We start from the raw sequence: 12,006 nt of genomic DNA on the forward strand, positions 1-12,006 counted from the left end.
TGCCCATAGGCTGGTGCAGATTCTCATTGTCCCTCCCCTGGGCTGGCTGTTGGGATGAGTGAGAAGTTCTTGAGTGTGAGCAGAGCCCTGTCCTGTTGTGATGGGTGTTTTTCCTACATGTTGAAGACGATGCTGTTACTGCTGTGAGATCTAATTTCTCCTTTTCTTCCCACCTGCTTCCTTCTGTTCCTGCTGTGCAGCGAGCCCTCTACCAGTCCTCTCACGTGGATGAGAACGATGTCCAGACCATCTCACACAAGTGTCTTGTTGTTGGTCTGGATCAGTATGAGCAGATGCTAAAGACGAAGAAATACCAGGACAGTGAGGACCTCTACTACCTTGCAGGGACCTACGAGCCCACCACGGGCATGATCTTCAACACCGACGGGGTCCCTGTCATCTGCTGACCGCCCAGGGGACACGTGCCACCCCCTGGGAGGGACGGGACAAACCTGAGGACGTGCCTGTTCAGACGACATGATTGTTTCTTTCAATGCTCATTTCTGTGTCACACTACAGACAGGAGAGCGCGAGAGACGCGAGGAGGAAGGAGAGGGCTGAAGAAAGGGGTTGGGGAAGCAGTTACAGGACTTGGGGAAGATGCCCTTGGGTGTGGTGGTGGTGCTTGAACGCCCAAGGCTCTTCTGGAAGTGGCTTTAAGTAAGGTGACACTTGACCAACTTCTCCCTTCCTCCTTTTGGTCCAGGAAAGCACATGGGTCTCGTGATCATTTCACCAGCGGGACCCCCCCGGCAGGAGGGATCCCTTTTGTGTCATTTGCCCCCGTCAGTAACTCGGAAGCCGCCCGTGCGTGGAAGGACCTTCCACGTGCGCTCCTCTCCGTCCTTATATTCCCTTTCCTGCTTAGTTTCGCATGACCCTTTAGGAAGGACAGGGTGAAAGAGAAAGGAGATGAGTCTCTCTCAGCGCCTCGTCTCGATCCTCTCAGCGCCTTTTTGCGGTTCCCTTTCCCTGGAGGCCCCTCTGGCAGCATGGAGCACGGGTGGGGCAGGGCTGGCCCCAGCAGAAGAGATTCACCGGGATGGGAGGAACCAGGTGGAAGAGGAGCCAACACCCAGTCTGGGATGCTGCCTTCCCACTGCCTCGAACAAACAGTCTGAACTCTCTTTCCATCGCTCTCTGTTCCTCCTGCCCTGGAAAGGTGCTGGGGGGAACAAGCTCGTGGTGAGGGGGGTGACACTTGGCAAACAAAGAACTTGGAGTGTGCAGTGAAGGGGCAGGAAACGACTGGGAAAAACTGCTGCTGCTCAGTGCTTGGAGGAGAAGAGACCACAGGCCATTGGATTCCGGCATCCCTCACCCCCCTTTAGCCTCCATGCCTTGCCTGAGCAGAGACGTGGAGCTGCTGGGAAGCCTTTGCCCATCATTTGAAGGGAATGGGGACAGTGTGTGATCCCAGCTGTGCCTGCCTTCGGTGTTCCCACAGCCAGAGCCCTGCTGCCACCTTGGGCTCAGGGAGGGGACCGCCCAGCTTGCTCCATCCAGCAGGCCTGACTCCCCACGGAGATGCTCACCCACTGTCTCGCTCCCACTGGGCACACGCCGGACCCGTGGCACCACCACCGCTGCTCCAGGGTTTTACACCTGCCCAGAGGGAACACTGGAGGAGAACCAGAGGAGAACGATGCACCATCCTTGCACTTAAAACAAAACTCCAAGAGACGCACTGATCTTTGCAACTACCGACTCGCACTACAGATCGCTGGGACGCGGAGCGGGGCCCGGCTCGGCCCAGGCTCCGGTGGGGAGACGCTTAAGCCAAGGACAGATTGGAAACTCTCCGCCCTGGTACCAGCTGTGTACCAGAGACTGGAGGCCAGGGCTCAGGGGAGAGGGACACCCCTGCAGAGTTACCCCTCGTCCTTTAAACAAACCACATGGTGCTGAGCTCGTACCATCTCCACCCCGGGCCACCGGCGCCTCGGCACGGCGGACAGTGAACGGTTCTAGCCTGTACAGTTTTAATGTACCAAAAGACTCTTTAGCCCTCCTGTATTATAAGTCTTTAAATGGATTCAACTTTTTAATTATAAATATAAATATAAATATATATATATAAATATAAACTTTTTAAAACTGTGAAAAAAATTATGAAATTATAAAAAAGGAAAAAAAAGAAAAAAACCCACAACGGCAGAAATGAACACAGTCTGACGTTTAGAATATTATTTTTTATTTCCTGTTGGATTGTGATTGTAAATGATCTGGGAACAGGCACACCCCCCCACGCTCAAAGTGTACTGTACTTCTAGAAGCAAATTGTGTGAGCATATTTTAAAGAGCGAGAGAGAGCGCGCGAGAGAGATTTTATGCTAATGTTAAATAGAAAGCACTTAAAACCCACTGCCTTCTATGGAACACAAGGATATTTCAGACAATCGAGAGGAAAGGAGAGCCAGGTTTTTGTCTTTTTTGTTTTGTTTTGTTTATGTTTTGTTTAAAACAATTTTTTTGGCATTCTGTTTGTTGGAGAACTCCGTGTGATCTTTTTTCATAAAAAAAAAAAAATTAATTGAAAAAAAGCAACCCAGCGAAGCATCTTTCTTTGTCTCGCTTGTCCTGACCGTGGGGTTTTCCCCCCTTGGTGGCAACGATCACTTTTTGGCTCAGCCCCTGTCTTGGGAAAAGACCCAACCCAGGTGCCAGTGTGGCTTTTCTGGGGAGAACCCGTCCCTGTGATGTGGTGACAGGATGGGGCCCCTGAGCAGAGGTCTCTGCTGGATGGGGTCTGTGAGCAGGAGGTGTGAGTCCTTCCCGGGCCACCACACTCATGGCACCTTGTGTTGAGGATGAAATGCTGGATTTGCTCTTTTTGGTGTGAGCTGCACCTCAGCCAGCGGGGAGCTTGGCACGGCAAGACCCTCCGGTGCTGGGGGGGCCAAGTTGGGGTGCCAAGCCTGGCACTCACCGCCTCCTTGGGCTTGCTTCCCTGGGAGGGGGCACCCGCCAGCTCCTGGCACAGCGAGGTGCAGCCAGTCCCAAAAAGTGGTGTTGGCACCTTCTCCAGATCCTTTCTGCTCCTCTTGGCCCATTCCCTCTCCCACATGCTGCCCGCAGCAGTTTGCAGGCTGGCAGGGGTCCAATGGGACCCGGTGACAAGTCCAACCACCCCAGGTGACAAAGGGGACCCTGGAGCTGAGGAGCAACACAAGAGGCACCCCAAGACCCCATGGGGCAGGCAGCAGCATCATCTTGTGTGTGTTTGCCAGCCCAGCCCGTCACCAGCAGCCAAGTGCCAGTGGCATGCAAGTAAGGACCAGCCATCATTGCAAAGACATTTAATCATTTAATCAGCTTCACTTATGTCCCTTGCAATAAATCTCAAAGCTCAGCAGTGGCCTGTGGGTGGCACTGGCAGTGCTGTAGCCTTGGGGACCCCCCCCCGCCCCATTGTAATGGGGCAGATTCACAGTGTGGGGTGGGGGAGAGGCAAGACCCTGCCTCTCCTGCAGTTATGGGGGGTGCAAAACAAGACACAATCAAAAAAAAGAATAATTTTTTTCTCAACCAGCAGAACTGAATTGGCTCTTTTACACAGCGATTGGCATGTTTAGAGATGGATTGGGATTTCAAACCATTCTTGGTGAAAACCTGCAGCACCATCAATGAAAAGACGAGACCAACCTTCCTGGAGCCACCAGGGACTGAAGGAATGTTTCCTTCTTCTCTTGCTCCTTTTCTTCCTCACCAGCCCTCCATCACCTTCTTCCCCAGCACTGGTCCTATTCCCTTTGGGATTTGGCAGTATTTTCTTCCTCCTGGCAATGGCTTGGCTCAAACGGAAGATCCCCAGCGTCCACTGGGGGAGCTGCACATCTCTGATGGGGATCCCCCCAAAAACAACAGGACTGTCCTCTGGGGTGGGAGGAATGTCACCCCAAGAATTGGTCCTGTGCAGTGCCTGTCTGGGCAGCACGGGCCTTTCTGGAATGCCACGGCCCTGTGCCCACAGGATGCCAGTCCCTGTCCACCCTGTCCCAGAGGAGAGACATGGGCCAAGTGGGGCGGTGGGGACAACGGTGGGAAACAGGTCCCATCTTGTCCCCCCCGCCCCAGGGCTCAGTACCCCAAGGTGAAGGAGCCGTTGGAGGTTTCGGTGTAGAAACAGGTGCTGTGGGAGGTACTGGTGAGGCTGTAGGCAAAATACGCCACGGCCGAGCCCAGCGTCAAGCCTGTCATGTAGGACACGGTCATGGTGTTCCCTGTGGGAAGGGACAGAGGGTGTCAGGGTGCTCTGGCCACCCCACCTGGGATCCCAGTGAGGACTAGGTCCTACCTGCCAGCTCCCGCTGCTCCGGGCTCACTTTTCCTGCGGCCAGGATCATGGGGACACTGCCAAAGTAGCCGTTGGTGATGCCCATGAGGAGGGAGAAGATGCAGGGCCAGGCAGGGTGGCCGAAGGTGGGCTGCCCATTGGGGTAGACACACATGATGAAGAGGGGGATGAAGACCACGCGGAGGCAGGAGTAGACGAGGAGGTGGGTCCCTCTCCAGTCGTAGGGCAGGGCAGCCAGGATCTGCAGTGAGGGGGAGAGACTATGTGTGGGGGGTAGGGGGGCTGGGGAGGGCAAGAAGGTGCCCAAAATGAGCAAGGAGATGAGATGGTGGAAAGACCAACCGCTGCAGGAGCCCGGCCTCAGCCATGCTGAAGAGCAGCCTCATGGTCAGATAGCCATGGGGTGGAGATAACCCTTGGTGGAACCAAGTGGTTTAGAAAGAGGACACAGGAGGAGGACAGAGCCTCCCTGTGCTGGTGCTGGCCTCTCTCCTACCTTGCCGACGAAATCAGAGAGGTTGAAGATGGCCATGATGAGGATGGGGAGCCATTCCCCCAGAGTGCAGTTGTGGATCTCCGACTCCAGCCCGGGAAAGAGGCACAGCGTGATGAAGTAGGTCATGGCGATGGAGAGCATGTAGGCCCAGATGAGCCGGGACACGACGTAGCGGTAGAGCAGCATGTCTGGCAGGGACAGGCAGCACAGATCAGCCAGAACTGCAGCCCTCCCCTTGCAGAGCCTGAAAGCCTCGTCTGACCCCCAGGGGTGGCTTCCACAGATGAGTTTAGGAAAGGTATCATAGAATCCTAGAATGGTTTGAGTTGGAAGGGACCTTAAAGACCATCTCATTCCACCCCCTGCCACGGGCAGGGACACCTTCCACTATCTCTGGTTGCTCCAAGCCCCATCCAACCTGGCCGTGAACCCTTCCAGGGATGGGACAGCAACAGCTTCTCTGGGCAACCCGTGCCAGGGCCTCACAGGGAAGAATTCCTTCCCAACATCCAACCTTACCCTGCACTCTTGACAGTTTGAAGCCATTCCCCCTTGTTCTGTCACTCCATGCCCTTGTCAAAAGTCCCTCTCCAGCTTTGGGGATGATCCTTCCCCATAACTCTTCATCACCAATCACCAATTCCACCCCACAAAATGCTGCAAACCCACCCCGTGGGCCTGGCTTACCCCCCGAGCCCCCCACCCACCTCGGAAGCTGGGCCAGCTCCTCTTGATTTTGGGCCGAGGGACGTCGAAGCGCATGTAGGTGCCGCTGCCAGCCAGCTCAGCTTCGGGGCCCGGGCTGCCCCGGGGGGAGCTCGGCTGCCCCCGCTGCCGGTTCTCCTGGTTGGGGGGACAGGGGACAGCAGTGCTGAGCTCCAGTGGTGAGCGGGACCCCAGGGGCCAGCGGGGAGACCCACCCTCGGCTTACAAATCGGACGTCCTCGGAGGTGACGTCGTGGTGGACGCGGTAGCCCGTCCCGGTGTCGCCGGCCCCCCGTGTCTCGGGGAGGCCCTTGCGGGAGCCCTCCGTGTAGTAGCGGACGAAGCGGGTGCGCTTCACCAGGAGGTGGAGGATGAAGCAGGTCAGCTCCATGCCGATGGAGATGAAGAAGAAGATGACGGTGTTCTCCTTCTCGTCCGACAGCAGCAGCTTGGTGAAGATGCGGCTGAGCGAGATGATGACCCCGGCGGTGCCTGGGGGTGTGGGAGACCTGTCAGCGCCGGGTCCTGCTGAGCCCCACACATCAGGGATCCCCATCATTCCCCCAGTGCCTGGATGTGATGCCTCCCGGCATGGAGGAGCTACCAGCAGGGATTTTGGGGTGATGAAGGCAGCTCCTGGCAGACATCCCCACCCCCAGCTTGGTGTGGCAGGGATTTAGAAACCATTAAACACCCTGAGGTGTCCCTGCTCTGCTGGAAACCCAGCTGGGGACAGTGGGGACCCAGGAGAAGGCATAGGAGAGTCCCCCTGAGCAAGCCCATGTGGTGGGACGTGGACACTGGCAGGGGACACGGGTACTTACTCTCGCCTGTCATCACTCCCTGCGTGTATCGCTTGGGCAGCAGCCCCGTGTAGCCGTAGAAACTGGATTGCTGCACTTCAGGAGAGATACAAAGAGGGGAGAAGGAGAGATTTTTGCTGCAGTCGAAACATTGGGAAGGGGGAAGAAACCTCAGTGGGAGCCCACATGCCGAGCCAACTGGGAGCTGCAGCATTCCCAAATTCTCCCTGCCCCAAAAGCTGAAGGCTTTTTTCCCCCCGGATGCCCCACCATGTCTGTTCCCACCACGATTAGCGACCGGGTGTGGGGCTTGGGAAGCCACTATGGTGGCCCAAATCGGGGGTGTTGGTGACCAATGCACAGTTTGGTGCTGGTGTCCCTGGCCAGCCCTGTGGTGCCTGGCAGTGGATACAAGCTTATAGGGATCAGGGCGAGAGGTAGTCCCAGGAGACCATGGCTCTGGAATGAGGCCGTTTCCCACCTGTACCTGTGCATGTCCCAGCACCAGCTGCTCTCCCACATACCTGTGCAGCCAAAGGCCACCACCCCGACAGCCACCAGGTTGATGGCGTAGGCCTGCCTGCGGCTGAAGAGCTCCAGCCAGACGTCGCAGATGCTGACGAACAGCAGGGGTCCCAGGGCAAAGAGATAGCCTGTGGGTGGGAGACAGAGGCTGTGGGCAGGGGGGCAGCACAGGGACAGCACTGCCAGGGGTGCAGGGACCCCCACTCACCCACGGAGATCCGGGTGTGCAGGCTCAGCAGCTCCACCAGCGCGTTGTTGAGGATCACGGCCACCAGGGCCACCAGGATGTAGGTGAGGCTCATGTCGAAGACAATGGAGGTCCCTGCAGAGAGGCAGGTGATGGGGGAGGGCAGGGATCCAGCTCCCCTGGAAGTGCAGCCAAGCTCTCTCCCGGTTTGGGGTGGCAGGGAAGTCCAACAGCTGCTGGAGACCTACCTGGGTATTTATGGTGCAGGTAATCCACATCGGTGATAAAGCTGTTGTAGGGCAGGAGGAATCCCACCCCAGCCAGCAGCATGGCAAAATAAATCCCATGGTATCGATCCTGGGGCTCGGGATCCTCAGAAGCTGCCCCAAAAGGGGAAAGAAAGAGAAAAGACATGATAGTGGCACTGCTGCACCCCCGAAACCTGTGTCAGATCCCCGACTTGGGGTGATGAAAAGTGCCTCCATAATCCAGCACCTTGCAGATCTCACAAATAGACAGCCCCAGCCCTGAGAAACTCCTTCCCTAAATAAAGACATTTCAGTGGGAGACCCAGGAGGCAGGAAAACACCCGGGTTTCAAGGGTTGATTGAGTTTTAATTGCAGCTGAATAAGCTGAGAGCCAGGCAGTGCTGCAGGAGGGGTCGAGGAGGGTGTGGAGGTGGACAGGGATGCTTCAGGATGTGGAGCAGGGCTGGGGTAAATCCCAGGAGCATCCCTGATTGCTGCATGGAGAAAGGTGAAGCTGCAGGCTGCAGGCAGGAGAACCAGGGCACAAAACTCAACTCCTTGCCAGCCTGCAGAGCCCACTGCCACGGGATGTGCTGGTTGGCTCACATGGGTACAAAGAGGGACAAAAAAAGGTGTTGGCCAATTTTATGGCATTTCAGGCCATTTGTGGCTATTAAACCCATCCCAGGAAGCTCCTAAATGGGTGGGAACCCAGCAGGGAACCCAGCTGGTGGTCAGGTCGGGCCATGCCTGCCCTCACCTGGCTCCATGAAGGTGAGGACACCCTTGGCCTGGCTGCCCCTCTGCAGCTCGTCCTCCTCCAGCTGGTAGCTGTCGAAGCTGAAGCTCATCACCACGTTGCCCTCGGGCGTCCCCGCCGGGCTCAGCTCCTTGAAGCGCTCGGCTCCCACCGAGCCCATCCTGGACAACCTGGGAGGGAGGGAGGGAGAGCAGTCACACCCCCGGGGCACACAGGTGGGTCCTGGCTCCTGTGTCCCTCCTGGGGATCATCCCCTGGGTGATGCCAGGGGTCTACAAGGGACGATGGCATAACCCTGAGTATTGCCACCTCGCAGTATCACAGCGGCTCCCATGCTTTTTCCACCTGGGAAGACGATTTCCCTGAGGAGAATGGGATCCCTTGACCCACTGGGCAGGAGTTTGGGTTTGCAGTGCCTGTGGGGGATCCACATAAGCCACCTTCAAGGCACAGCGCTCCCCCCAGCCTGGCTGAGCACATCCCTGGGATGCTGCTGAAGACAAAACGCTGCTGTGATTTCCAAAAGCAATTAGAGAAATTAATGGATGAAAACCGCTCATGGAGGGCTGCTGCAGGGAAGATCCCGGCTGCTGTGGGAAGCCCTCGCTCTCCTTAGGCAGCACATCTTGCTCTGGTTTATGCCCTTTTCAGCATCTCTGGTGCCTGGGGCTGGGGCAGAGCAACCGGCCTGGGCAGACACACTCCTGCAGCCTTTCCAGGGAGAGGATGGGATGAGACCCTGCTTTTTTTTTGATCTGCTTCTCTGAGGGACCACAGCATAGCATGGAGTTGCTCAGAGAGCTGCCAGAGAGACCCCAGCATCATGCTCGTGAGGGTCCACACTGAATGCATCTCAAGATGAGCTCCCCAAACACTTTACATCCTCCAGTGACCCCCCAAAACATCCAAAACAGGGTTTATCCCTCTGGGATCCTGTGGAGCAGCCCAGGGGGCTACTCTGAATTCCTAGCACCAGTTGCTGGATGCCAGCCTGCCCCCAGCCCACCTCCTGCAGAGCCCCCAGGCACCAAGGGGGAGGGAAAAAAAAAATCTCCTCCAAGGCAGCAGGTTGAGGCAGGCAGGGGAGGAAAAATCAATGACACTGATTTCTTTGGTCTCCCTGCCAGACATGGCGTTTGCAGGAGCACAGAAGTTTTCCAGCATCTCCCCAGCTGCCAAGATGGGGAGGATGCTGGAAGGACCCTGGAGGTGAGGGCAACCGTGGTGCCCACAGACCCTGTGAGTGAATTTCTGGAGCCTAAAATGCATCTCTCACAGCAGGGACGGTGGCACAGGGCAGCACTGCCCCCGAGGCTCTGCCGAGGTCACAGCACTGGCTGAGGGGCTGGGCTGGGGTCCCTACCCTGCACCAACTAGAGTGGGCCCCAAGAGGCCCCATCCCAGAGCCCTGTGGGATGAAGAATCCAGCAGGGCACATTTTGGTTGGAGACATTGCTCCATCCTGCTGCTCCCAGAGGAGCTGGTTGTGATCCCCTTCATCCAGCACCGTCCTGTGTCTGGTGCCACCTCAGGCAGTAAAACCCAGTGGGAAGCATCTCCTGGGATGCCGGGAAAGCCTGTTGCAGGGTTTTTCCATAATAGAAATCCCATCTGGAGAACATGCCAGCTGGAAACGCCTTGTCCCTACTGTGTGTGGCCCAAACTTCCCGGGGCCAGGACCAGAGCAGGATGCGGGATGCGCTGCCCAGCCGTGGAGCTGGACCAGCCTCCGGCACACTCCGCCTCGCTCCCCCGAGCATCCCTGCGCCGCTGTGAATTGGATTTTCTCTTCCCGTTGGATTTATATCCATCTGCCCCTCTGGATTTACACCCTGCCGCCCCTCTGCACCCAGAGTGCGAGCGGGGGGGGGTTTCTCCGTCAAGGGCACGAGTCGGAGGTCTAACCCGGGGGGAGCCCCTGCCCCGCTGCTCTGGGTGACCCCCGGGCACCGCAGACCCCCCCATGAGGGCAGGGAAGCGATCTTCGCCCTGCCAAAAGGGTCTCCGACATCTTGCCAGCGGCGAAGTTGCCACAAACGGGGTTCTTTCAGTAACCCCCGTCCCCCGGGCTGAAGGAGGAGCTCCTGGCCGGGGAGGGAGCGCGGGGATCCCGGCCCCGGCCGCGCCCGGAGGATGCTCGTGGGGGGCCAGGGGAGGATGCTCGGAGGGGCCAGGGCAGGCAGGGCCTCGGGGGGCGGCGGCTCCCCCTGCTCTCCCCCCGCTCCCGGGCGGTCCCGGCCGAACCCCCCAACAGGTCGCGGCGGTTCTTACCTCGCTCCGCCGCGGCGGCTCTGCGGCAGCGGCGCTGGCCCGCCCCGCTCAGCCCCGGCGGCCGCCGGCCCCCGGCCCCGCCATCCCGGAGCCTCCGCCGGGAGGGGGCCGGATCGAGTGCGGCGGCGGCGGCGGCGAGGAGCGGGGGCGGCCCCGTCTCTGCCTCCCCCCGGCTCTGCCTCCCGCCCGCCCCCGCCCGGCCCCCCGCTCCTCCCCCGAGCCCCCACACCGGCCCCGGGGCCGCGGGAGAGGCTTTCCCGATGAGCGGAGCACGCCCATACCCCCCTGTCTATAGGCACCGCCTGTAGGTACCGCCTATAGGTACCGTTTATAGGTACCGCCTGTAGGTGCAGCCTATGGGTCCCTTAGGGGGATTTCAGAGGCCCGGAGCTAATTGCAAAGAGAGATTAATTAGGAAGAAAGCCCCGGTAATTCCATTCAGGGCACGAGCGCTGCAGGGACAGGATCATTCCTGCCCTGCAAAGGGTTTTGGCGTAAGAGGGGCTGAATGGGTCAGCAGGATGGATGGATGGATGGGTGGATTGCAACTCTGGATAGCAGAACACAACAATCCCCCAGCTTTTTGAAGAAGCAACTGGGAGGTCTCTGTTCTCCAGCATAACCAGAGGATGGGAGCAGAGGAGGAAGGGAATCAGCAGCATGGGGCAGTGGGGATTTCTGTCCAGGGAAAGGATGTGTGTCCCCAAGGTGGGTGCTCCAGGAAGGGACCCCGTGGGTGTCCCCACACCTCCTGGGTTGGGTGACCTGGCCAAGGCTGCAGGATCCATCACTGGGATTTGATGCCATTGTGTTTTCTCCCAGGGAGGGACACAGCAGGTGTCCCTCTGAACTGGGTGAGAGCCCTGGGGGACCAGGCCCTGCTGTGCTCTCCCCACCTAGAGCACGGAAGGATGGAGGCAGCGGGAAGGAGGAGAGGAGCCGTCCCTGCTCGCACACCGTGACTGCACCGCGCCGGGCTGTGAATTACAATCTCCTCGCAGTCAATAAATGCTGCGTTGTGTAAATCAGCGCGGGGCCGGCGGGATGTGCTGCTGCCGCTGCTGCTGCTCACGCCAGAGGAAATTAGAGACAAAACCGCCTGTGCCACCTCAGCCCTTCTGCCGGGAGGGGGGCTGAGCAAAGGGTCTCCTGCAATATCTTCGCAGGGAGGAAAACAGGCCAGGTGGAAATTTCCATCTTTCCTCCTTGGCTGAAATAGCCAGATTTTGGCTCAGAGCACACCCGGCTGCTGCGTCGAGCTCTGCACGGAGCCAGGGCTCAGGCTTCCCCACTCCCCTCTGGGCTAAGCACCTGCACAGCTCCGTGCGCTGGTGCAAGGGGGGATTTTTTGGGCTGCTTGCTTGGACTGGGTTTGCTCAGCTCTCATTTCATAATGTCTCTGTAAAACCTCCAAGCACCTCACTCCCTTTGGGATACATCCCCTTGCCCTACACCAGACCCCATCATCCCCTTCCAGGTGCCTCGGAAACATAAGAAAAGGGAGTAACTGCGATGGGGGTTCCCTGGCCGTGGCTGCTGCTGGTTGGCACCCAGACAGTGTGAATGCTCCATGAAAAGAGCAGGATGAGCTGCAGCATATGTGCACCCGCCTTTTCCCGGCACTCGCCAGGAAGCATTACTCACCACAGGGATTCTTCCCAGGAGCAGGTTTTCCCCATCCGAAAACCCCAGGAATAGAACCGGGGGGGTCCC

The 12,006-nt window shown here is 58.2% G+C and overlaps 2 protein-coding genes across 6 annotated transcripts in view; one reads left to right on the forward strand and one right to left on the reverse strand.

The window, feature by feature from the left end:
• Positions 1–2,543, forward strand: part of TNRC18 (trinucleotide repeat containing 18) — a 56,882-nt gene extending 54,339 nt beyond the window's left edge. For all 5 annotated transcript variants that reach the window (XM_027683444.1, XM_027683448.1, XM_027683446.1 and 2 more), the window contains one exon: positions 201–2,543. In XM_027683444.1, coding sequence (XP_027539245.1) covers positions 201–407 — 207 coding nt within the window. In that variant the 3' untranslated portion in view covers positions 408–2,543. The remainder of the gene's footprint in view (positions 1–200) is intronic.
• On the reverse strand, positions 2,178–10,387 carry SLC29A4 (solute carrier family 29 member 4). The gene is made up of 11 exons (XM_027683452.1): positions 10,294–10,387; positions 8,023–8,192; positions 7,262–7,393; positions 7,035–7,148; positions 6,826–6,954; positions 6,323–6,397; positions 5,725–5,990; positions 5,501–5,636; positions 4,794–4,981; positions 4,298–4,538; positions 2,178–4,223 (listed from the first exon to the last, which is right to left on the reverse strand). Exons 2-11 carry the CDS (start codon positions 8,180–8,182, stop codon positions 4,081–4,083), a joined length of 1,584 nt encoding a protein of 527 aa, XP_027539253.1. The 5' UTR covers positions 8,183–8,192; positions 10,294–10,387; the 3' UTR covers positions 2,178–4,080.
• Positions 10,388–12,006: the final 1,619 nt, after the last annotated feature.

Source organism: Neopelma chrysocephalum, unplaced genomic scaffold (assembly GCF_003984885.1).
Source record: "Neopelma chrysocephalum unplaced genomic scaffold, ASM398488v2 Primary Assembly neopelma1_65, whole genome shotgun sequence".
Lineage (NCBI taxonomy): Eukaryota > Metazoa > Chordata > Aves > Passeriformes > Pipridae > Neopelma > Neopelma chrysocephalum.

Bases quoted from the DNA above. Each gene is read 5' to 3' on its own strand.
- SLC29A4 (XM_027683452.1), bottom strand. From the start codon at position 8,182: ATGGGCTCGGTGGGAGCCGAGCGCTTCAAGGAGCTGAGCCCGGCGGGG. The intron at 6,955-7,034 runs GTGAGTGGGGGT...TCCCACCCACAG, and splicing joins GCACACCCGGATCTCCGTGG to GCTATCTCTTTGCCCTGGGA. The intron at 4,224-4,297 runs GTAGGACCTAGT...CCCTTCCCACAG, and splicing joins GGAGCAGCGGGAGCTGGCAG to GGAACACCATGACCGTGTCC.